Source organism: Bubalus kerabau, chromosome 8 (assembly GCF_029407905.1).
Source record: "Bubalus kerabau isolate K-KA32 ecotype Philippines breed swamp buffalo chromosome 8, PCC_UOA_SB_1v2, whole genome shotgun sequence".
In the NCBI taxonomy this organism is placed as follows: domain Eukaryota; kingdom Metazoa; phylum Chordata; class Mammalia; order Artiodactyla; family Bovidae; genus Bubalus; species Bubalus kerabau.
Genome location: NC_073631.1, coordinates 60300126 through 60327453, shown reverse-complemented (window position 1 = coordinate 60327453; position 27328 = coordinate 60300126). Strand labels below are relative to the sequence as shown.

The 27328-nt window shown below is 38.9% G+C and overlaps 1 protein-coding gene across 22 annotated transcripts in view; it reads right to left on the bottom strand.

The window, feature by feature from the left end:
* The window catches only part of IMMP2L (inner mitochondrial membrane peptidase subunit 2), a 984232-nt gene that overhangs the window by 658577 nt on the left and 298327 nt on the right, over positions 1–27328 (bottom strand). For 2 of the 22 annotated variants that reach the window (XM_055590361.1, XM_055590366.1), the window contains exon 6: positions 3500–3667. The exons of 18 other annotated variants lie outside the window; for them this stretch is intronic. In XM_055590361.1, the coding sequence (XP_055446336.1) occupies positions 3645–3667 (23 nt within the window). In that variant the 3' untranslated portion in view covers positions 3500–3644. Of the gene's footprint in view, positions 1–2563; positions 3668–27328 lie in introns of those variants that run through there. 2 more of the 22 variants (XM_055590360.1, XR_008717877.1) reach the window with 2 other exon arrangements.

Below are 27328 nucleotides of genomic sequence, written 5' to 3'. Positions count from 1 at the left end.
GATCTAGTGGGCTTTTTCCCAGGGATGCAAGAATTCCTCAATATCTGCAAATCACAATGTAATACACCACATTAACAAATTGAAAAATAAAAACCATATGATTATCTCAATAGATGCAGAAAAAAACCTTTGACAAAATTCAACATCCATTTATGATAAAAACTCTCCAGAAAGCAGGAATAGAAGGAATATACCTCAACATAATAAAAGCTATATATGACAAACCCACAGCAAACATTATCCTAAATGGTGAAAAATTGAAAACATTTCCCCTAAAGTCAGGAACAAGACAAGAGTGCCCACTTTCCCCACTACTATTCAACATAGTTTTGGAAGTTTTGGCCACAGCAATCAGAGCAGAAAAAGAAATAAAAGGAATCCAAATTGAAAAAGAAGAAATAAAACTCTTACTGTTTGCAGAAGACATGATCCTCTACATAGAAAACCCTAAAGACTGCACCAGAAAATTACTAGAGCTAATCAATGACTATAGTAAAGTTGCAGGATATAAAATCAACACACAGAAATCCCTTGCATTCCTATACACTAATAATGAGAAAATAGAAAGAGAAATTACGGAAACAATTCCATCCACATTGCAACGAAAAGAATAAAATACTTAGGAATATATCTACCTAAAGAAACTAAAGACCTATATATAGAAAACTATAAAACACTGGTGAAAGAAATCAAAGAGGACACTAATAGATGGAGAAATATACCATGTTCATGGATCGGAAGAATCAATATAATGAAAATGAGTATACTACCCAAAGCAATCTATAGATTCAATGCAATCCCTATCAAGCTACCAACGGAATTTTTCACAGAGCTAGAACAAATAATTTCACAATTTGTATGGAAATACAAAAAACCTCAAATAGCCAAAGCAATCTTGAGAAAGAAGAATGGAACTGGAGGAACCAACCTGCCTGACTTCAGGCTCTACTACAGAGCCACAGTCATCAAGACAATATGGTACTGGCACAAAGACAGAAATATAGATCAATGGAACAAAATAGAAAGCCCAGAGATAAATCCATGCACCTATGGACATCTTATCTTTGACAAAGGAGGCAAGAATAAACAATGGAGAAAAGACAATCTCTTTACCAAGTGGTGCTGGGAAAACTGGTCAACCACTTGTAAAAGAATGAAACTAGAACACTTTCTAACACCATACACAAAAATAAACTCAAAATGGATTAAAGATCTAAATGTAAGACTAGAAACTATAAAACTCCTAGAGGAGAGCATACGCAAAACACTCTCTGACATACATCACAGCAGGATCCTCTATGACCCACCTCCCAGAATATTGGAAATAAAAGCAAAAATAAACAAATGGGACCTAATTAAACTTAAAAGCTTCTGCACAACAAAGGAAAGTATAAGCAAGGTGAAAAGACAGCCTTCAGAATGGGAGAAAATAATAGCAAATGAAGCAACTGACAAACAACTAATCTCAAAAATACATAAGCAACTCCTGCAGCTCAAATCCAGAAAAATAAACGACCCAATCAAAAAATGGGCCAAAGAACTAAATAGACATTTTTCCAAAGACATACAGATGGCTAACAAACACATGAAAACATGCTCAACATCACTCATTATCAGAGAAATGCAAATGAAAACCACAATGAGGTACCATTTCATGCCAGTCAGAATGGCTGCGATCCAAAAGTCTACAAGCAATAAATGCTGGAGAGGGTGTGGAGAAAAGGGAACCCTCTTACACTGTTGGTGGGAATGCAAACTAGTACAGCCGCTATGGAGAAGAGTGTGGAGATTCCTTTAAAAACTGGAAATAGAACTGCCATATGACCTAGCATCATACCTAGCTGTATGCCCAGCAATCCCACTGCTGGGCATACACACTGAGGAAACCAGAATTGAAAGAGACACATGTACCCCAATGTTTATCGCAGCACTGTTCATAATAGCCAGGACATGGAAGCAACCTAGATGTCCATCAACAGATGAATGGATAAGAAAGCCATGCTACATATACACAATGGAGTATTACTCAGCCATTAAAAAGAATACATTTGAATCAGTTCTAATGAGGTGGATGAAACTGGAGCCTATTATACAGAGTGAAGTAAGCCAGAAAGAAAAACACCAATACAGTATACTAACGCACACATACGGAATTTAGAAAGATGGTAACGATAACCCTGTATGCGAGACAACAAAAGAGACACAGATGTATAGAACAGTCTTTGGGACTCTGTGGGAGAGGGCAAGGGTGGGATGATTTGGGAGAATGGCATTGAAACATGTATAATATCATATGTGAAATGAATCATCATTCCAGGTTCAATGCATGATACAGGATGCTCAGGGCTGGTGCAATGGGATGACCCAGAGGGATGGTATGTGGAGGGAGGTGGGAGGGGGGTTCAGGATGGGGAACACGGGTACACCAGTGGCAGATTCATGTTGATGTATGGCAAAACCAATACAATATTGTAAAGTAATTAGCCTCCAATTAAAATAAATAAATTTATATTTAAAAAAATAAACAAGCATTTTTTTAAACAATTTTTCCTAGTACAATAATGTATTATTATTAAACCCCACCACTTTGGCATGAAGACTACTAAATAAACATCAATAAAATAATGATAACTAAGATTTGTTCTTATGTGCTTCTTTCTATCACAATTTGAATGAAGCAGATATTTGGAGAAATGAATTAAAGATCAGTTCACTTGTCATCCTTCATATGTGGGTTGATCACAAAGAACTATAAGATAAATACTTGAGAAGAAAAAAGGTGAATTGATTCAAAATAAGAAGATCAAGGGTAAAATACTCACAAATGTGTTAACAAATGTTCACAAAACAGCAGGAAGTCTCAGTTAATCACTAAGCTCCCTCTCATGTTTGTGTATCTTGTATCTTCTATGCAACGGCTCATATTTATAGCAATGTCTTCAAAAATACTGGTTTTATGAAAATAAGAGCATATTTTTAAGTTAACATGTTAAAATTTCATTTTACAGTACTTAGAGTTACTAGCAAATAACTGAGGAACCAAAACATTAATTTTCTAAACTGTAACCTGAATTCTGGAATATTGAGATCAAACTCTACTGGTCCTATGGCCAGTTCACTACACAGCAGAATCTAGTATTAAGGTAGACTGTTTTGGACTTGGTCTAAAAAGACCATATTAAATTAAAGCAAAACAGATTTGATATTTTGGGGGAACACCTATAAGTCAAGTGAAGATTTATATTAACAAGAATCTTTTCATAACAATATTTTCTATACCTTATAAACCTATTTCCCAAAACATTTTAATCATAATGCATTGCACTGCTGAAAAATAGTTATAAGAATTAGTTGTTTTTATGTGAAATATATGATAAAGGGATTGTTTTCTCTAAAGAACTAAGCAATTGCAACAGGTATTACAAATTACAGGAATATAAATTATATACGTGTGCATGCTAAGTCGCTTCAGTCGTGTCTGACTCTTTGCGACCCTGTAGACTATAGCCCACCAGGCTTCTCTGTCCATTGGATGCTCCAGGCAAGAATACTGGAGTGGGTTGCTATAACCTCCTCCAGGGGATCTTCCTGACCCAGGGATCGAGCACATTTCTTCTGCAGCTCTTGCATTACAGGCATATTCTTTACTGCTGAGCCACCCAGGAAGCTGTAAATTACATATAGAAATTTTCTATTTACCCAATTGATAAAGTTTCCCATGTAACAAGTTTAATAAAAGCCATGCTGCTAAGTCACTTCAGTAGTGTGTACTATTTCATCCCTAGAAACTCCACCAGTATTTCACTTACCTTTCACTGACTTATCATAGTATATGCAAGGTTTTATCATCCCTAGATGGATAATAGACTCTTTGAGGGTGTGAAGTGTCTGCTAAGCTGCTAAGTCACTTCAGTGGTGTCCGACTCTGTGTGACCCCATAGACGGCAGCCCATGAGGCTCTCCCGTCCCTGGGATTCTCCAGGCAAGAACACTGGAGTGGGCTGCCATTTCCTTCTCCAATGCATGAAAGTGAAAAGTGGAAGTGAAGTTGCTCAGTCGTGTCTGACTCTTAGCGACCCCATGGACTGCGGCCCACCAGGATCCTCCATCCATGGGATTTTCCAGGCAAGAGTGCTGGAGTGGGGTGCCATTGCCTTCTCCGAATAAAAGCCATACCAGCCTAAATTAGTGAATCAGTAGATAAAAATTGCAATTTAAAAATTATCACTTATTAATCTTTGATTTCAGTGTAAACACACATGGAGATGATAAAGCATGTGGTGGAAATGACAAATTTGATATTTGGAATCAAGAATAAAAATTCTAAGAGGCCAAGAGTTGTGAGTATCGGTAGAAAATGTGCCCTCTCTAGTTAACACTTGACTTGTAGTGTAATATAATAATTTCATGGGTCAAAAGATTTCCATTAACTTCTTTAACTTGACCTATTCTATAAAATCACAAGGATTCAATAGTGGCTGATTTCTCCAGGGCCTTTAAGGATGGGGTAAAGATGAGCAAGTCTCCTGCTCAAAAGGCCCTTCTCAAAATTTAGAACTTAGAAGTAAATGCACAGCATAATATTCCCTGTTCATTATCCAACTCTCAGCAATGTCATTTCCCTCCTAGACCTGACCCGAGGAAGGGTACGTACTTAGTTGCTACTCTCTATGATTACTACCTTGTATATTCTACAAGACCTGATTAAGGAGATAGTCTTCTGTGTCTTGTGTAATCAAATTAGAACTCTTTTTTTTATTATTTTTTTTTAAGCTACTCCCTATCTAAATGTCCCTTTTGCCCTTTGGTTTAGAGTTTCATATAGTCAACACATTTTGAGGGTCTATTATGAATCAAATTACCAAACGTCTTAGAGATATAAAATGAATGGAACTCAAGAAGCTTGAAGTCTAGTGAAAAAGACATATACATTTAAGGCCAATTATTATATAATGCATAAATGCTGCAGCAAAGACAGGCATGGTTGCTATTGGAGAAGAACATTTAACCCAGACTAAAGGGAATAAGGTGAAACATTACAGGAAAGAGCCTTAGGCTAAATCATCAAGAACCAGTTATTCAGATGATTCAGACAGGCATTTCAGGTATGAAAATCTAGGGGCAAAATGAGAAGGAAAGCCCGTAAGTGTGAGTGAGAGGAAGACTGCAATGCGGTTGGAGAGTTAATCAAGCCTCAGGTGTCATGCTAATAAAGATGGAATTTCTCCTGAAAACTGGGAGGAGCCACTGAAGGATTTTAAGCAGGAATGAGATATTCTCACAGAGCAGCTTCAAGTTTTAGAAGAGAACATTGGGAACAGTATGCCAGAAGTCTGTTAGGAGATGACCACAACAGTCAACATGAGAAGAGATGAGGTCTTCAGCCATCTTAGTGGTGTAGGGAAGCAGAAACAGTAATCCACGCGACAAGCACAGAGAGCCCACCACTGCCACGTACTGTCCTAGGAACTAGGGGTACAGCCATAAATCTCAACCCCCATGGGACTTCTTTTCTAATGACACAAACTATCTATGAAAAAGATGACTAGTGAAATAATACTATTTCAAACAGGAATATGTAGAGAAGGGCAAAGGCTGGGAAAAGACTGTATCTGGGAATGCGGTTGAAATCTCATCAAGAAAGGTCAGTGTAGAAGAGCTGAAGGAAGTTAAGAGTAGCCTGTGAGAAGTCTGAGTCTAGAGCACTTCAGGAAGACATAAGATCAAGTGCAACCAACAATAACAGGACTGTGCTTGCCTAAGTGGGAGGAAAAAGTGGGGAGGTGGAATGGGAAGGGATGGAAGAAGATAACAGAAAAAGCAGTTAAGTCTCTAAATCTTTTGCTATTAGACTTCTGAGTAGTAGATGAATGGTGTTTATCCAGGAAGAAGAGACAATCTCTGAAATGCCTATAGCAAGATGTATCTAGCTCAGGATTATCTAGTGAATAGAACCTTAGATGTGTGAAGGATGTCTCCTTGAATAACAGATTATTGGATATGTATCTTGTCTCTATCATATACAGATATAACTCTAGAAGATAAAAAGGAGATGTCTTATAATTTAAACATTCCTCTGTCTGAGATAATCTTATCTATTCTAAACCAGAGGATCAGCTCCAATGTGGGAAGGACCTTGAGAGGTGCCTTCACCAACCTGGACATCTCTCTAGTTTGTCTAATTCTTTTGATTGCCAATATCCAGTAGTCATGTATGGATGTGAGAGGTGGACTATAAAGAAAGCTGAGCACCAAAGAATCGATGCTTTTGAACTGTGGTGTTGGAGAAAACTCATGAGAATCCCTTGGATTGCAAGGAGATCCAACCAGTCCCTCCAAAAGTGAATCAGTACTGAATATTCATTGGAAATACTGATGCTGATGCTGAAACTCCAATACTTTGGCCACCTGACGTGAAGAACCAACTCATTTGAAAAGACCCTGATGCTGGGAAAGATTGAAGACGGGAGGAGAAGGGGATAACAGAGGATGAGATGGTTGGATGGCATCACTGATTCGATGGTCATGAGTTTGAGTAAGCTTTGGGAGTTGGTGATGAACAGGGAAGCCTGGCAAGCTGCAGTTCATGGGAGTCACAAAGAATCAGACACAACTTGAGCAACTGAACAGAACTGAGTGGGTAAGATTTCTGATTCACTTTTCTGTGATTTGACAGTCTAGTCCTATTTGTTTGCTCAGAGAGTAATAGCAAGGAGGCCAGTGTGCTGAACATTATGATTGGGAAGGGAGTCATAAAATGGTGAGTTCAGAGTGGTAAATGAGAGGCTGAAAGTACAGTACCATGTAAGCCATTATAAGACCTTTCCCAGTTACTGAGAGAGAGATAGGAAACCAAAGAAGAGTTGGGAGTGAAAAAAATGGCACAGTAATTGTGACTGGTATTGTGAGAAAAGAAAAGGGTCCCAAAGGTAGAAAATGGGACACCAGTTAGGAGGTTGGTATAAGAAGTAGGTAAAAGATGATGACTTGGAGAGGTAGAGGTAGTGAAAAATACTTATTTTCTGGATATATCTTGAAGAAACAACCCACAAGATTTGCTGACAGATTAGATGAGGAGTATAAGAAGAGAAGAATCAAGCATGAACCCCAAATTTTCTAGCCTAAGACCCTGGGAGGATAAAATGGCCATTTACTGAGAAGAGGAAGACTAAGGGAGAAGCAGATTCCATAGGGATAATCAGGAGTTCTGCTTTGAATATTTTGGACTTTATCTAATCAGGCATCTAAATGGAGATGACAAATGGCCCACTAGATAATTGAATCTGCAGTTTAGGAGATAAATCTGGAATCAAAAGTCAAAGTGAAGTCCCACAGTCATGTCTAGTCGACTCTCTGAGACCCCATGGACTGTAGCCTACCAGTCTCCTTCGTCCATGGGAATCTCCAGGCAAGAGTACTGGAGTGGGTTGCCATTTCCTTCTCCAGGGGATCTTCCCAACCCAGGGATCGAACCTGGGTCTCCTGCATCGCAGGCAGACGCTTTACCTTCCGAGCCACCAGGGAAGCTGGTGTAAATCTGGAATAGAGATGTAAATTTGGGATTCATCAGCATATAGATGGTATTTAAACCATTGGCCTGAATGAAATCACCAGGAGACTTTGTTGTTAGAGAAGAGATCCAAGCACTGAGCACTGGGGGACTACAGTCATCAGAAATCAGAAAGAGCAAGAAGAACAAGGAAAGAACAACTAAGAAGTGACTAGGGAAAAAGGGAGACACCAGAAGAATATGGCTTCCCTGGAAGCCATGTGAAGAAAGTTACCTTACCTGATAGTCCAGAAAAATGAGGATTAGATTTGTTCACTGTATTTGGAAACATGGAAATCACTAGTAATCTTAATAAGAAGAGATATTTAAAAGGTAGAACTCATAGGTTCTATCTAACAATCATTTCTTAGGTTCTGGTTAGTGTGATTGGGTGGATGATAGTACATTCACAGACAGACATAGTAAATACAGCCATGATTCTCCACACACAGCTTGCAAGGTTAATTTAAAAATATTCTACTATATTTCTCACTACTAAAGTATTAACACCTGAAGTAAAATAGCTACATATTAACACAGAAAATTTGAAAAAGATAGTTTCAAGGCAAAACAATTTATTGCCTTTTACCTATCTCTTCTTAAAATAAGATTTCTTAAAGAAATCTCATTTTAGGAAGAATGGTGCTAAATGAAGGGCAGTGAGTGAGTCTGTCATCAAAATTATGCAGGATTAAAAGCACTCTAAGAGAAGAGATCCAGATTTGGGTCTATTAGCTCACCCCATAGAGTCTAATCCTTTAGGTATAAAGTGAAAGTGAAAGTGAAGTCACTCAGTCGTGTCCGACCCTTTGCGACACCATGGACTATAGCCTACCAGGCTCCTCCATCTGTGGGACTGTCCAGGTAAGAGTACTGGAGTGGGTTGCCGTTTCTTTCTCCTTTCCAACCCAGGGATCGAACCCGGGTCTCCCGCATTGCAGGCAGACATTTTACAGTCTGAGCCACCTGGGAAGACTCTTAGGTATAAAAGATGCTTCCAGATAATTTCTGCTGAAGACAGCAGATGAAGATTTCATTTGTTTTCTTTTATATGTACCCTCTTGGCAAGTACACATCTGAAAAATTTGCCCAGAAGAAACTAATTCTCTAAGCAGGAATTTTCTTTAGGTGTCTGCCCCAAAGGAATTCAGTTATGGATGGGAACTTTAGGGCTGGATACCAGCATTAGCCATGGATTAATTACAAACCAGAAACCAAAACTGACAGACCAGAAGTGGGCCAAGTAGTTATACAGAAGATTAGACAGTAAGGTTGATATCCAAGCAAAATTCATGTGACCTCCAGGGAGGTTGCCCCTCCATCCTAATGCTGGGGACACTGTGTATAGAAGCATCCATCTACTCCCCATACTCCATCTGCTAGTGAAGCAGCAGCTCTTAGGTCATGGCAAATGTAGATTGGGGAGAAAATAAATCTCCCAGAGGCAAGTCATTGGTACCCACAGCTGTGCAGCCTGATACTCAGGATAGGAACCAATGGATTGAGGACCCAAATATCCTGAATTGACCCCATCAACTTCCAATCTTTTGTTACCCAAGTCTTTTATACAAATAAGTAAAAAGGTTAATTATTTTAAGCAAGCTCGTTTACAGATCATTGGAAACAATTATTAAGTTGATGAGCTTCAGAGAGCTGTGGGATAATTTAGCACTAACCTAAAGAGATAGACAACATTTCTAAAATGTTGCTTATTTTAGCAGAAAACAGTTTAAGGCAGATTCATTTTCACATGGTTCAGCTGACAGCCAGCTTCCCACATAAATTCACGTGAATTCATTCTCTCTGCAACTGTCCCTGAACATAGAACAGACTACATTACTGAAAGGCTCTTTCTGTTTGAAATATATTCTATTAAGTGGTTGTTTTTTTGTTGTTTTTTTTTTTTTTCCTCCTACATCTTGGCTACATTTCCATGAGCAGTATTTTTAATCCAAATTGAAACTTCAACTTTTGTTGGGATTTCTGATTCCCAATGGAATCTGATAAGTATCATTCATCTTGATTCAACAAACCCTTATGGAGCAGTTAGAATCTACCAAGAACTGTGCTAATGAAGAGCTGATTTAAGAGGCCAAGTCTTACACTAAAAGAGTGAATGGGAACTTTTTTGGGGGGTGGGGGTGTGGGGAGATCAGAAACTCTCTGGAAAGGGACAACATTTGGGATGGACTGTAAAAGACGGTCAGATTTTCAACTGGTAGAAGAGCATTCAATGAGCAAAAACAGAACAGAGGAAGAAAGCAGCCTGTCCAAACAGAAGGGAAGGTGGGGCAGGAGAGGTGATCACATCACAAACAGTGAGTCTCCTGGTGATGAGGCTGTCTTGAAGGAGGAATCGGAAAGCTTCAGAGGCAGGAGAGGGTGACAGAATTCTGGTCTGGTTTCTTGAGGCTGGATGCAGGATAATGGATGCCTTAGCTTATGAGACAAAGAGAGAATATGTGGTCAAGTAACAATAGAGGGAGTGTTCTGTTGCTATTCCGGGGAATGGGAAGAGAAATGCAGATGTTGTAGGCATGAAGGAGCAGATGATATACGATGACTGGGGAAATGACTGATTACAGAGTCAGCAAGGTCCTCCCTGATCATTCTATTTAGAATGACATCAGGACACTCACACACACAACTCCACTCTTTTCCATTTTATCTTTTTTTCATGGCACTTAACCACCATTTAACATAAACTAATTTAAAACATACTTTAAATCATATCTTACTCATTTAGTTTATGGTCCATCTTCCTCAACTGTAAAGTAAGATTCCTGAGAGCAAGGGCTTGGATCTGTTTTACTCACGCTACCACTGCAGGGATTTACTAAGTATTTGTTAAATTAATGAATACGTGAAAAAAGACCAAAATGACTGAAGTATGATGGTGTCATTATCAGAAAATTAATGGTTTTAATGGGGTCAGGGTTTTCTTTTCTGAGTCATGAAGTTATAGATGATTATAGCAGGGTCAAGAGACCTGGGTTGTCTCCTCTCTGGCCCTAAGGTGATCTGTCAATTTAGGCAAGTCATTTTTTTTCTATAAACTGTGTTTCCCTCATCTGTAAAATTGAGGCTTAATTAAACTTATATGTCTACTGCAGGATTAAACTAAGTCCCAATTTATTTAGCCTGGGATATAGGACCTTCCTGGCAAAACTGTGAAACAGCCAAATTCTAATCATGTCACTGCCCTTTTATACATATGGTCAAAATCATTTACCCAGAAAGAACTTATGCTGCTGTAGACATGTTTCCATTTAAAGGATGTTTACAAACGGCATTTTTCCTAGTTCTTGGATCAAGCTCAGTGCGGGCAAGGTCACAGCCTCTTCCACAAGGTGAAAGCGGAGCAGGGCCCGGGTGTCCTTGATCCATCTCTCTGCCCTAGCTTCCCAGTGTTCCAGAAAACTTCTTTCTCCAAAGACCACCCTTAACTGATTTAACGCCCTGATATCTGAGTGGTTTTCATAATGAGTTTGGTCCAAGGAGCCCAATTACAAATTAATTTCCTCCCAACCTCCAAGATCTCTTTTAGTGCTAATATGCTATATTTCTATAAGTTTTAATAAGACCTCATCCAGTTGTGGAGTTTTAATAAGACCTCATCCAGTTGTGGAGCTGGATAACCTTTCTTCCTCCTAAATACAAATTTACCATCAAAATATGTATGGTCCCACCAGCTAGCTGTTTCTTTAAGCACTGAAAAGAAGCATAGTGATTTTCAATGAGAGGAATTTCAAGTGGTTTGAAAGAGTTATAAATATAACTGTAAAGTCCTTTGGAAACAGGAAGCTATAGAGATATATTCAATGTCATGATTTTAACAGAGCCTAATTTGTTGTTACTTAACATTCCTATATCACTTGGTTAGCATCATGGCTCATGAGCTGTAGGGTAACAGAAGAAATGGGCCATCTGCTTCATTGCTGGGAGCACTGGTCTCCTGAGGTCTCTAACTGTGATTATAAATGTGGCCTTAAAGTAAACAGTGACTCTGTGCCCTAAGAGGCCAGAAGCTCAGATGTTCTCCTTGCAATTCTCTCACTGATTTACTGGGCAACTTCTTAGCGGGAGACTCTTAACCTTGAGTGATCTCTCTAACCCGATCTTTAACAGACTTGATAAGGGCAATCTTTTTTTCCACTCTCAAGCTTTCAGACTAGATTACATTTTTTCTATATACCATTCTCCAGGGATAATATTACTTATCACCCACTAAGGTGTTGGCTGAGTTAATTAAAATATGATTCCAAGATAGACCACAAATTGAAATGCTAAACAAGGATCATTCCCTCATGTCTATGAGTTCATGAGCCATGGTATAAAAATAGTCTCAATTTACTCTTTCTATCACTACAGAGTATCTTCTTCAAAGAAGAGTAGGGTAATGCCAGCCCATTCATGCCTGTATATTACCACAGTCAAGTATGATAATTCAAAGGATTCTGGAGAATCCCATGGAGAGAGGAGCCTAGCTGGCTATAGTCCATGGGGTCGCACAGAGTCGGACATAACTGAGGAGATTTAGCATGCACACACAATCATTAATAACCCCAGCTTTACAAAAAGAGCAGAGGAAGCAGTCATTTATACACTTGCTTTATAATTAGAAGGTCTCTGCCCCACATTTTCTGACTCATCAGCCCCCTCAACAATGATGTTTTGTATTTTGCCATTAGAGGTTTATGCCTTTCTGTTATATATTATTCTCCCCAGATAGTCTCTTAAAAGCTGATATCCTTGGAAGACGTAGATATTAGGATGCAATCAATCACTAACACTGTGTGAATCCCCCTAGGCAGGAGGAACTCCAGAGCATTAGAGGTTTGGGAGCTGGCAGAGTGAGAAAAGGGAGGAAGCAGATGTCTAAGACAAACTTGACCTATCTCACAGTTTTGCCCAGGGCAGGCTTCCAGTAATAGGCTTTTGCTTTGTGATGTAGCAATGGGAAAATACAATGGTAATTTGCTGATTTCAAAAATTCAACCTCACAAAAAAAGAAAAATGAAAAGAAAAGACAAAAACAAACAACAAACAGAAAATGATAACTATATCCGTAGGGTACTTTTGCTGATCCTTGGTAACTTTGAAGTATCTGCAAATCATGCCTATTCTTTATTATTTCTAAAGTAGGTAGAGTAACCCAGTGACCACGTAAGGCACAAAAGCCAGGACCTCAGAGGAAGAGAGTACCCCAGCCTCGGAACCCTGGCATCAGGACTATGCTACGTCTATATGCAAAGTTGTTAGTGTCTACGATCACACGCCCAGGCATGATTTGATTACACGGCAGAGCAGAGTTTGTGAAGACAAAGGAGGTTTTCATGTAATATTTATGTCAAAAAGCAGCATTTGCCCATATAAGGCAACCTTTACATGATTCATTTCCTTGTCAAAACAAATATCAGTCTTTAAGTTTTTGTATTATTACATTGTCTCATCCACCAAAAAAAGAACATAAACATGAAGAAATGTTATCTGTGTACAATAAATTCATTCATAGAGAAGACTGAATAAACGACAAGATGTTTAAGCCAAATCAAGTACATATTACCTTGGAAAACACACAATTATGCCAATTGTAAAACCGAATAACAAATATTAATACAAAAACTATAAATGTTTGATATAAACTTTGGCCTCTCCAAAGAGTCACTTATTTCCTCTTATAGTTGAAGAATGAAAATGATTGTTGTAAATATCCTATGGTGAATACGATATTTTCTTCTCTATGTGGAAGAGGATGTTAAATATGAATTTTAATTTCTCGTAGTATGTACTACAGTTTAAAAAAAACAATAACCAGTGTTGACATCAGGAAAGAAGGAATTATTTTATCAAAATATGGAATAATGTGTTTAAATCCAGCTAACCCTCCATTATCTCATCTAAAAGAAGACTTACAGAATACAAACCCACCACACAGAAATGCTTTCCTAAAGAGTATAATCCAAGTCCACTTAGAAGTTTACCTGGCGCTACAGCTTGGCTACTTACACCTTCTCTGAGAGCAAGCACATCTATTCTCCTCTATCACTGACCCACCACCTTGGTGCTGGATCCCATCCTATCTACTTCCCTCAAGTATGTCATCTATCAGTGTTCCCTGCTCTCCTCTAACTCTTTAATCTCTCACCCTCCCTCTCCTGCACTTTAACCTAACACATAAACCTCCTGCAATTGAAAACCACTCCTCTCACATAATACTGTTTCCTACCTATGTCCTTTCCTCCTTTTCTGCTCAACTATGAATCGCCAACTCTAATTCTTTAGCTTTTAATTAATGTTCAGCTCTCAACAATTCCACTTCTGCCTACCCCCAAGAAGCCTCTCAAAACTGCACTTTTCAAACAGACCGGTGACACTTCCTTTAGAGAAATTTTAGTCCTTATCCCACCACTAATATTTGACACTGTGGGCTCCCTCTTCCTATTTCAAACTCTCCCCTCGTTTCACTTCTGAGTCACAATCCCATATCTAAAAACGTGTTGTGTTTTTCTTCTATCTGTGTGATCCAATGCTTCTCTGTGATTTTCCCTGGGTCTTTCCTCAAGTCCGTAACCTGTACAAGCAGCAAACTTTGTTTGAAAAATAAAGAAATGGGCCAATACACAGACAGTCAAACCCATGGCTTGAAGCAAAAACCTAGGAGCTATCCGTGCCTGTCTCAGGTTGGTCCCTCCTGATACACTAACATAATATTATGCAATGATCTTTCTAAAATGCAAATTTGAGTTTATGACTTCCTACGTTAAAATCTTTACATAGAAACCCAAAGCCTCAAGATCAAGGTCAGAATTCTTAGCATTGCACAGGAAGGTATTTGCCAGCAGGTACTAAGCTATTTCTCTAGTATCACTGGACTGCAACTCAAGCATCTAATGCTCTGATCATGCGATCTTGGACACCTGCACTGCCCTGAATGTGCCATGGTCTTTAATACCTCCATCCATCTTCCATGTCCCCTGTATTCTGATTCTAGAATACCTTTCTTCATTGGTATTTGCTTTGAATCTGTGTGATTCCTGCTCCTACCATCTGTGATTATGTGTGTATGTGTATGTATCTTCCTCACTCAACTGAAAAACCACCAGTTTGCCTTTTCTAGCACCTACTATGTAGCTGCCCATCAAATGGGGATAGAAGGAAGCCAGCTTATCTTTTACACTAAAAAATAAAAAAGAAACTTTTTCATTCAAAGAAAATGTGTCAAGCAAATGTACTATAGCATAGATTCCATCACTTGGAAGTTATCATTACCTGCCTCCCATTATGATAGACTTCAGTGCCACCTTAAAGAAATCCTTCTACTGATCTGCTTTCCTTTTTTTTCATGATGTTCCATATTATTCTTGAGCATAGTGACAGAATGCAATCCCAGAACTGAGGAGTCTAAATGCATTCCGTTTGTCATGAGAATTGTATTTAGCAAGTTGAATTCTTTTTATGCAGATGTAGTCCATCAATTATCTCGTATATTTATCAGAGTTCATTATAATGGAAAAAAAAATTCTCTTTTGAAAAATATGAAGCACAAGAGGAGAAACCTTACTCTCTTATGTGAGCAAATTAGCTGTCAAAAGCAACTTTAAAAGACTCACCAAGTAGCATCTACCCTTTGGAAAGTAGTTTCCAAGGTTTAAGCTAAGTAACTCCTACATAATACCTATTTCAACAATTTACAGACTGTAAGTTTGCCTTGAAGAAACCTCTATCTAATGAAAACACAAGTATTTATCCCTTGTTCACTTACTAAAAGCAGTTTTTCCTCAGTCCTCCAAAAAGGCACAACAATTGAATTTCAGGTTATGCATACAAAAAAGGCATCTCTAAAAAAGAGCACTTACCTCTTACCTTACATGAAAAAGCTCAAAACTCTAATGTAAAGTAAAATTCCAGGACCACATGCTGCTGCTGCTGCTAAGTCACTTCAGTCGTGTCTGACTCTGTGTGACCCCATAGACGGCAGCCCACCAGCTCCCTGTCCCTGGGATCTCTCTAGGCAAGAACACTGGAGTGGGTTGCCATTACCTTCTCCACCAGGACCATATAGATCCTGTTAAAACTGCTTCATTCTCCACTGACACGCCCAGATGATGGAATGAAAAAATGTATAACATTTGAATAACATAAAGTTCATCATAAACTAAACTGTTTTGGGAGTAAAATAACAAATACACATAAGCCCTATATAGACCCACTTTTCCCCTGCTCAGTCTACCTTTCATTACCTTAGCTAGTGGTTCTTAAGCTTCCATGTACATTGGAATCATGTGAAAAGCTTATTAGTACAGGTTGTTGGGCCCTACACTCAAAGTTTCTGACATAGTCAGTGCTGGGGCCTGAACATCTGCTTGTCTAAGTTCCCCAGTGATATTAATGGTTCTGGGCTAGGGGGTCACACTTTGAAAACCACTGGCCAGGTAACTGCATCCACACAGATGCCTTCCAGGAGTCATCCAATCTCGTTATCAGGCTCATTACCCATAGGATGTCTTAAGGGATCCTGAATGCACCATCCCTACACTGAATCGCTACCGAAAACCTATCTCAGGGGGGAAAAAAAATGCTACTACTATATATCAGGTTGTTCAACTGAAAAGCTTAGAAGTCATTATTAACTATTCTTTCTCTGGCCACATCTACCAAAAGGCCAAAACTGTCTCATCTATTCCTGCACATCTTTCCAATCGATACACTTTACTTCATCCCCAGTACCACCATGATCAGGCTCAGCATCATCTCATGCTTGGAACAAGTAGCAGACTTCTAACCAGACAGTCCACTTCTACCTTGGCTCCCTTTCTTCCCATAGTGCAGCCAGAGCAACCATTTTAAAACATAAGCATGGTGATGTTAAAACATTCCAGTGACTTCTAGACCTTTTAAAACAAGGTCTAAAGTCCTTCCTATAGTTTCTTATAGCCTCTAAATAAGGTTTCTACTCTCTCTCTCCAGGCTTATCTAGCGTAGTCCCACTTCACCATGCTGGTGTCACGTCTCTCTCTATCCTATCTCAGGGCTTCTGCTTATGATGGCACCTCTATACATCTTCTACCTAACGTTTTCTAGCACATCCTTCATTCCTTGATTCATGAGAATAAATTAAACAACCACATTCTCCCAAGTCTCTGTGCACTGTCCCTTCAGTATGATCAATCACATTTGAAATTGCTTGTTCCTTGTAAATTGACCTAACTGGTTATCTCCACAAGGAAACATTATGTCTTGCTCACCATTCTAATCCCAAGCCCTGTTTACTGCTTATTAACAAGCAGTAACAAGCCCAAAGTAAGCACTGATTGGTTGATAAACATGCAATTGCAAAAATTTCGTTATTTGAATAGATGAGGAGTGAGAAAAAGTTGAAAGTGGCTGGCCAAGCTTGCCGTGATGTCTGGCCATGGTTTGTTCTCACAGAACAGCTCCAACTTTTTCAACAGGTCTCACTTAGCCCTCCTTTTAGTCCACATACCTCACAATCCAGACCAAGCCTTGCCACTGGCAGAAAGAAAATAAAGCCTCCAAGACAGCATCTTATTTGCTTAGTAATCCTCTTGCACTGCCTACGTGTTCTAGCCCAGCTTTGCAAAAGACAAGCTTCCACACGGTTGCTGTGACTGTTTCCTTCATTCTGCAAGTTCCTGCCAATTCTGCAAGACTGTGCTTCAGCCTGATCCTCAGTAAGTACTTTTCTGCCTCAAAATCCAGCAGACTTCTGAGCCCCAAATAAAAGAGAAAATCAGGCCATCCCTTTAAGAGTGTCCCCAACAATAGCCACCTGTCTGAATCTTGAACAGTCACCTTTTCTTCACTAAGCATCTGCCTGCCCCAAATGGACTCTTAAGCAGAATCAATACAGGTCTTCCACAAGAGCTACACTGCTAGCCCGTATCTTTTCAGAGTCATCTTTTATGTTGGAAGCTATCAACAGAATCTTTGTCATAAGACTCATGTCTTGATTTCACTAAGATTCATACTCTTGTCTTTCATATGGCCTGTGGAGTGTTGTTAATCTCTGTTCTTTCATACATTCATTTAAACACTTACTGGGAACTTAGTGTGTGACAAATACAATGCTAAATGTTGAGGATATAATAATAATTAAGAAATCACATTGCCCTGTCATTTAGAGGTCGCATAAAGAGGTCACTAAGATTATTACATAGAAATATGTACTGAGATGCTGCAAGAGCCCAGAGGTTAGTTAACTGATCTCCTCTTGCTGAAAGAGGAGATGATGGAGTCTTGATGGATAATCAGAAATTAACTATGTTTTGAAGAACATTACAAAAAGAAGGAGTGCCTTGAGCAAAGTTCATAAGTATAAAATATCAAAGGCCTCAGGGTGAAATAAAAATGGCTCAGCATGGCTGGAAAATGAGGTATGGAGCCACAAGTAGTGGGAATTTGGATGGGAGAGATGGACGGAGTTCAGATCATGGGTGGCCATATTCGACTTGACATACTAAGGAGGTTAGACTTTGCTCTCAACAAATGACACCAGTGTGAAGTCTCATGGAGGAGACTGGCACAGTCAGATATGCCCTTTGATATATGTTTTTAGAAGAAAGTGTGGAGAAGAGGTTCGACAGTACAAGACCAGGGATAGGCACAAAGGGGTCACTGCAGCCATCTCAGACGGACAAGGAGGAGCTATGCCAGCAAAGCAGCAGGAGCAATGGAGAAAAAAGGCATGGGAAGAGTTGGAACTCATATGGGGAGGATCTGGAAAACTAAATGGACTCCAGAGTAACAAGCTCTAAATACAGGACATGCTGGAGGACAGAAAAATAGGTACTTGCCGTGGGAGCAGGTTCCTCATGAACAGTTTGAGCTTCTGCCTTGAGGATACAGGAGGTGCAGGCATCTGGTTGTGGGACTTCACAGACAGAGGACACTCATTCCGCCTGATTAGGGGGTGCTTCCTGAGGGAGTTGGGTCCAAAGGGTTCCCAAGCTTTGCTTATTTGGAAGGTGAAGTTAGGAGCAGTCAAAGCTGAGGGAAAATCACACCAAACTCTTGGAGGTGCACTAAGTAGTCCGAGAGCTGACAATTAGGCTCAGTGGGAGCATGAGTGAAGTACCGAGAAGGGCAGAGCTCAAAGTAGGTGTGAACCCAATGCCAGAAGGATGAATACACCTGTGTCATCAGTTAGATTTATTAATATAACCAACTCCTTTTTGCTTGTATACTATAGATATTGCTGGAAATTGATGAAAATTACTATCTTGTCTAGAGTTTCCTCAACCAATACCCAATTTTGCAAGTCTTTTCATGGAAAGAAAATGTGCTTTCTTTGGCTTTTCCTTTATGTGCATGCTCGGTCACTCAGTCGTACCTAACTCGTTGTGACCCTACGGACTGTGGCCGAAAAGGCTCCTCTGCATGAGAATCTCCAGGCAAGAATACCAGAGTACATACTCTACCAATGCCACCCAAAATTATTACTTGTGCCTGGTTTTTACCTATACCAACTTTCCCCAAAGAAAAAAATAATTACAGTCAAAATACAACATGGTAGGTAGCTCTAAGATGGAAAATTAGTGTGACTAGCCTAGCAATTCCTACAGGAAAAATTGACAAGTTCCTAATTGGGTAGGATAGCCTTTTAAAAAGCAATGAAGTCATTATTATATAATATGAAATCTTAAAACTTCCATTAAATGGAAGGTTAGACTGATTCTTAAATAAGATGCACTCATACTAAGAATTTTTTTACAGTAACTGAAAAGAATCTTAATTATTTCACTTTCTTTATTTGAGCCTCTCTTAAAACCTTATTGCCAGTTATTTGGGCTGATGAATGTAGTCAATAAAGAAGAGCCTTGATTTTAATACTCCGCCCTCAAAGCCTGTGCCTCTTGTGGTTTTCGGATAGGCTATTGTTGGATTCATTTATAGTAAAATAATTACCAGCTCCGTAAGCCAGACACATTGCAGGTTATCTATTGTCCCTTAGAGGACCGTTGGACTGTTCTTAACAAGCATTCTAAATTACAGTAGCAGCTTTATTGCAATTAACAAACAGACACGAATCACCAATCCAGTTATATCTCAAAATAGAAGGATTTTCTGAAGTAGACGGCTATGCTTGTTTTCTGAACAACTGTTTTGCAACCCTGAAATCAAAGACCAGTCTTTAAGCAAATAGGCACATGTCCCAGGAGCAGAGAATACAGAGAGACTGGCTGTTTTTGCTATTCCCAACAGTTGAAGAGTAACACTACAGTGGTTTAGAGAATTAACAGAGCACAGACAGGAACAGATACCGACATTTCCATCAGTATGTACAGCACTCACGCATCAGTATTTACAGCCCCATCCCCTGGACAGCTCTCAGCCTCAGACCCCACGCAGTAGTACCAAGGCACGATGCCATTCCATTTACACATTCTAATCTTGACGTGTGTCAAAATCAAACTTGGCAAGCTTCCAGTATACTTGAATGCCTTCATGTTCAGAAAAAATGCAACTGCTCTGCACATATTTATAAGAATCCCATAGAGGCTCTGAGAGGATCTGCTAAGAGGGACATGGAGACCACAAGTCAGTGTCTGCGGGTCAATAGACCCACAATGCCCACTAACAGAGGGGCACCCTCTAACGAGATCTGGACGTGGCCCAAATGCCTCTTCCTCTGTAACAATGGTAAAGCGCTCTGACATAAGCAGGTCTACCAACAAACTCTAATATCTCTGAGGGGAATCACGTTATTAAAAAGGATGGTCAGGTTATGGAATGAATTATTAATGTCTTTGGACCAGAATTCTTGTCCTTCCTCCCTTTGCATGTTTAACTTGAACTACTTTCCATAACTAATCCCACACTCCACAAACACATAGGGGAGACTGGCAAGGGAGACAAGCAATTATATTGAAATTTTAATAATGAAGAGTCTACTTCTAACAAATTAGATAGACCTTAATGAGACTGGTGGGTGGATGTGTCCGAGTGTGTATGTGTGTGTGCATGAGTGATTTACAAGGCAACACAATTCAGCCTTCACACATACATTATGCACTACTTCTCTGTCCTTTCTACCCTAGCACGTGTGAAAAAAATCGTGTTCTTTGCATGGAACATGGGCAAACATATAAACCTACTACTGCAGATAGAGGTCACTGGTCTGGAGGCTACAGCCACTCTCTGTCTCCCTCACCATAAACCCTGTATTTGAATTGATAAAATGCTATATTGTACATTGCTATATTGTAAATTTAAAAATTCCATCACAACTGATGATTTCAAAAATCAAAAATCACCAGAAATCCCACTAACTCAGAGATAAGCACTGTGAATGCTTCAGTAAACATTATCCCACTTATCTCTATAGGCATATACAGAAGCATATGACTTATGCACATCAGGTGTGAAGCTCTGTAATAATGCATGATTTATATGTATTTGTATTAAATCTCAAACTGAATGCTTTTTCATCTTTAAGCTATGAATTTGAACATGAAGAATGAAAACCTAATAAAATATGGTCTCTTATTCATAACACTTTTATCATTTTCTAGCTTATATGCATTGAATTTACTCTACCCGTCTCACATGTACCAACAATTTAGTTTTTGTGTGTGTGACCAAAACTATTTCCTTGGAACCTATGCATAACTTGCCCCCAGAAATTAGACTTCAAACTCTACCTCCAGTCCAACATTTAAGATATTTCGTTCTTCTTAACAGAAGTAGAAATATTCATTTCCAACAGTTTCTGGGGTCACTGAAACAAGTTTCCATGAGAATAAAATATTTGTCCTGATTATTAAGAAACAGAACATGAAGGAGGGGATTTGAACTCTCTGAATAATCAATAAAGGCAAGGCACATAAGTTGTCTATAAGGAGCAAGTCTGTTGTGCTGTTTTTATATCGATAGTCAAATATATTTTTGTAATTGATTTTACTTGAAAAGGAGAGCAAATCACATAGAGTCGGAACTATTTTATATTTAAGCAACACAGAAAGACTTAAACCAGACTTTGGCATGTGTCTAGGAGTTGCTAAACATCAGAAGGGGCACAAAGCTGGTCCTCCGAGTGGTGCTAGGCAGCTGCCCTGAGCTGAATGGTGATCAACCTCCCATAATGGGTTGTCCATGTCCCAACTCCAAGAAACCATAAGTGCGACCCTGTTTGCAGAAAGGGTCTTTGCAATTAAGCTATCCTGAGATAAGAGCATCTTGAATTAAAACTGGTCCTAAATTCAAAGACAAATCCTTAGAAGAAAAGGGGATACAAACAGGAACACAAAGGCGAAGACCATGTAAAGATGGAGGCAGAGATCAGAGCTCCTTCTAGAAGTCAAAGAACTCCATTGATTGCCAACAACCACCAGAAAACTAGGAGGAGGGCAAGGAACATATTCTCCCCCTGGCAAGAACTAACCCTGATGATACCTTGATTTTTTTTTCTTTTTATGGGCACTACATGGAGGCTGCTAAACTGCCAATAAAAGCTTCATTTTCGCTAAGTCATTTAATGTTATTTTGACCATTTTAACACTTCCAAATGCACCACCAAAAGTTTCAGCATTCAAAACTGTCCAAAGTAGAAAATGTTTGAGAATCACTGACCTGCAATATTTCAGAATCATTGTGGTAGGTACTGGGCAAATAAACATGAATAAATCACTGCATCATGAGGCTTGTAAAACTTATCATCTGTGAAACACACACATACACAAAAATTATAGAAAAAGGCATATGGATCAACTTCTTGCCTAGCAGCATGAAAAGTTCTGCTGATCTGGTCTCCAGCAAAAGTAGTAAAAAGTATTTAAAAAAACCAAAACATAAAGACTTTCAGGAAATGGTTCTCAAGGTAAACAGTAAATAAAAACAGTATCTATTCAAGAAAGTCTATGGAAATTCTGTAAGAAAACAGGAGTCTGTGGAATTTGAACCAAACCTTTACCCTCTCTCCTTAGTACTAGTTTAGAGATAAAGAAGGACATTTTAAAATGATAAAATAATTAATCCATCAGGGAGATACAGCTATTTTAAACACATACACATCTGACAATAGCCTGCTAAAATATATGAAGCAAAAACTAATAGAAATCAACAGAAAAATAGACAATTCAACAATAATAGTTGGAGACTTCAATACTCTACATAATGGATAGCACAAATAGCAGATCAACAATAGAAGACTAGAACAATGCTTAAAACCAACTAACCAATCTATAGAACACTCCACACAACTAAATATGCATTTTTTTTCAGGTGCACATGGAACATTCTCCAGGACAGATCATATGGTAGGCCATAAAATAAACCTCAATAAATTTAAAAGAATAGAAATAATACAACATATATTCTACAAACACCATGGAATGAACTTTAAAAATCAATAAATGGGAAATTGTGGGAAACTCTGAAATATATAGAAATTAAACAACACACTTCTTCTTTGAACTCAATGTTTATGTTCCTCCAAATTCATATGTTGAAACCATAACCTTCTATGTGATAGTATTAGAATGTGTGGTCTTCAAGAGATAATTAGCATAACTTATGAGAACCTACTGTACAGTATAAAAAACTCTACTCAGTGCTCTGCGGTGACCTAAATGGGAAGGAAATTTAGACAATGGGGGATATGCGTGAACATATAGCTGATTCACTTTGCTTTACAGAAGAAACCAGGACAACACTGTAAGGCAATTATCCTCTAATAAAAAATTAAAAACAACAGAGGTTGGAACACTCATGAATGGGATTAGTGCCCTTACAAGAAGTGACACAGAGAGCTTACTCTCAGACTACAAGGAGAAGATGGTCATTTTCAAGGCAGGATAAGAGTCCTCACCAGGACCTCACCATGCTGGCATTCTAATCTCAGATTTCCAAATTCAGAACCACGGCAGATTTCTGTTATTGATAACCACTCAGTTTATGGTATTTTGCCATAGCAAACCAAACTGACTAAGATACTCCTAAATAACCAAAGGGTCAAAGAAGAAATCAAAAAGGCAATCAGAAAAATAATCTGATAAAAAACAGAATGGGAGTTACCAAGGAGCTAAAAGAGCACACAGAGAGTAGACACTAAATCTCCACAGGAAAATGCAAGACATCTCCACAGAGCAAAAGAAGCAGCTTTTACGGTGGGTCTCGAAAGATGAGAACGCAAAACAAAGGAAACCGAGGCAGCTTACCAAAAGCAGGGAGGTACTGAAGTGCATACTATATTCTAGAATGAAGAGGTAGATCAATGTGAATGGAGGGTAGGGCACCTCACAGGACAAATGCAGTAGAGAAAGACGAGGCTTACAAGGGAGGTTAGGGCCAGGTGGCTGATGATCAAGTACACTATTCTATGGAATATCAACATTATTTGGCTTTGGTTTTTTTAAGGATTTTCTATTTCTTTCTTTCTTTTTGATGTGGGCCAATTTTAAAGTCTTTATTGACTTTGTTATAATATTGCTTCTGTTTTTCTATGTTTTGGTTTTTTGACTGAGGCATGTGAGATCCTAACTCCCCAGTGTGGGATTGCATCAACATGTCCTGCATTGGAAGGCAGAATCTTAACCCTTGGACAGCCAGGGAAGTCTCTGAATTTTATTTTGGGTAAAAGGACATCATTAACCTTTTTGTAAGAAGAAGAAAAGTCACATGATCAGATTTGCGTTTTCTACAACATTCTATAGGACTTCCCTGGTGGCTCAGATGGTAAAGCATCTGCCTACAATGTGGGAGACCTGAGTTCAATCCCTGGGTCAGGAAGAGCCTCTGGAGAAGGAAATGGCAACCCATTCCAGTATTCTTGCCTAGAAAATCCCATGGGCAGAGGAGCCTGGTGGGCTACAGTCCATGGGGTCACAAAGAGTCGGACACGACTGAGTGACTAAACTTTCAAACTTTCATTACATTCTGTATCACAGTGTTCACGTGTATATCACCATTTTCTCTTCAATATAAAACACAAGTTTTTGTCATCAGGTAAAATACCCTGTATAGGGCTTCACTGCTGGCTCAGTGGTAAGGAATCCACCTGCCAGGCAGGTGATGTGGATTTGATCCCTGGGTCAGGAAGATTCCCTGGAGTAGGAAATGGCAACCCACTCCAATATTCTTGCCTGGGAAATCACATGGACAGAGGAGCCTGGGGGTTACAGTCCATGGGGTTGCAAAAGAGTTGGACACAACTTAACCACTAAACAACAATAACAAAACACCCTGTACTTCCTCTGGCTCCACCACAATTACTGGCACAGTGCTGGGGACACTGCAGCAACTTAATCAAATAGTTACTTCTTTTTTTTTTTAACTGCACAAAGAGTGCAAAATTCCTAGAGCTATTTTTGCCCATAAACTGAAGATTGTTTCTTTTATTTTTTAATTTAGTTAGCCTTGTTGGCTATTCAGTATAATTGAACAAATTAGACCTGAATTGTGTTTCTTTACCCTTTAAAGCTACTAGGAAAGAAGACTTAATACCCACTTGACTTTCTTATGTGTAGCAATTTTAAAGCAACAGAGCTTAACAGGGAATAAGATCAATTAAGATACCAGATCTTTGTTACTGTTGTTTATATCCACAAGAAGGTAAAAGCCATCTGCATCTAAAGACCATAATAAAATCTGCAACAGAGCAATGTGCCAAATATATTAAATTTATTTTAACTGTTCTAGAAAAAAAAAATTGTAATGATATAAAAGCACAGCAATTTAGGAGCCTACGAGCTAATTTAATCTCAAAGCATAAAGCCTTACCATCATTCACTAGGGAAAGAGTATCTCCCACCTTGCCTAAGAAACTAAAAAGATATACATGGGATTGGGGACCACGGGAAATACATAAGAAGATAGTGGGGCAGAAGCCATCCAGCTAAGGTTATAAAGTTCAAAATTTAATATGACTCAATCATCTTGGTTTCACAGTTCTCTCAAGCAAAGCTTAATAGCCTGAAAACAAAAGCGGATAAAGCAGGCAGCAGGAGGCAGTCTTTATTTATTTTTATATTCAAGGATGCAAAAGTCAAAAAGAAAGAACTTTTCAAAGATTCTTATGAAAGCTCCACTACAATTGCTCACTGCAGTGGTCAGGCTAAGGAACTCAAGATGTGATGAAGAGAAGAGGAGTAAGACAGTGGCAAAGAAGGCTTCAGCTTACAGAAAAGAAACTGTAAGGGAAATTCAAGATCCTTGAAAGTGGAAAGGTTTGGGGAGGTACAAGTGGGAAAGTGGAGGCGATGATGATGACTTAAGGCGAGCCAGAGGAAGAGGAAATAAAGGTCAGTGAAGCTGAAAATGCCACAGACAAGAAAAGTAGCAAAAAGTAGCCTTGAGAGAAGGTAAAAAGAGAAAGGAGCTGCCATTGAGGAAAGAGGGGGAAAGCCCAGAAACAGAACAAACATCAGGAATGAGACTGGGGAAAATAAGAATGGATAAAGAAATATACACAAAGAAGTGTTATCATAAAAGAAACCGTTAATTCATTTTGCATAACAATGTTATGGAAATCATAATGGGCAGGGGGAAAATGTGGCATACTTCTCTTCTATTTTCATGAGATAAGTGGGAGTAGGAGAGTCATCCACTGAAGGGTTTGGAGAGAAGTCAAGGGCAAATGTCAGAAGGTGTAAGGAAGCTCAGAAGAGCTTTGTATGCAGAGACAATAGGCATACTAATAGAATTGGCCATATTCCAGCAAAGACTACTAAAGAGGCATTTTGAAAAAAGAATAACACTGTGCATTTATTCTAAAACTAGAATTCAAGTTAAGTTAGCTTCAGGAAGATGATGCAATCTAAATCAATGCTCTTCAGATTTTAACATTCATAGAAATCACCAGGGGATCTTGTTAAAATGTAAATTCCTATTCAATTGGTCAGGGATTGGACTGGAATGTCCAGATGGAAATACAGCACAAGCTCCCAGATGACACTGATGTGATGGTATGTAGACCACTAAGAGTAACAAGAACCTAGATTTCAGTACCTTTGAAATCTGTGTGATGTGTATGCGTGTGCACTAGAGGAACTTTTCTCAAACTCTCCTGTGCATGGAAACCACTTTGGAATTTTGTTAAAATGCAGATTATGGTTAAGTAGGTCTAAAGAGGGACCAAATATTCCACATTTCTGAATATCTTAGGTATACAGATGCTCCTGGTTCACTGAATACACTTTGAGCAGCAAGGAATTAGAAAGCACACAAACCACAGTTCAGCTTAACATAATTCCTACTGGCCAGGCTTACTTCCTATCAACTAAAATCAACTGGATAAAGCAATATAGATTCAGGGTTTTCTTGACATTTTTAAAAAAATCAGAATGTTTGCAAGAAAATACTGTAATCACAATAATAAAATAATTTGCTTCGTTATACAGTGTATAGGGAAGACATCATAAAATAATCCCATCATAGGGCTCTGAGTCATTGCCTACCTTGTGAAAATATCAGAAGAGTACTCAATATCTAACTATCAGGGAGAATTAAAGACAAAGAACTATTTATGGAAACCAGATGTAGAAATTAAAGAATTTGCAAACAGTCTTGCTTTCTAGCTTGCTGTAAATTCCCACAGCTTTACTAAGAATTTCTTCTGATCTGCAAAATAACTGAAGGCAAAAGACAGAACCAGATATTAAATGAATTTGCACCCAGCTTACAGTGAACAAATACATAAGAAAAATACAAAAATATTTATAAAACATTTTTCCTGTTAGTATGTGATTCTCACCCAGATACCTCAGGTCAGTTGAGTCGCTCAGTCGTGTCCGACTCTTTGCAACCCCGTGAATCGCAACA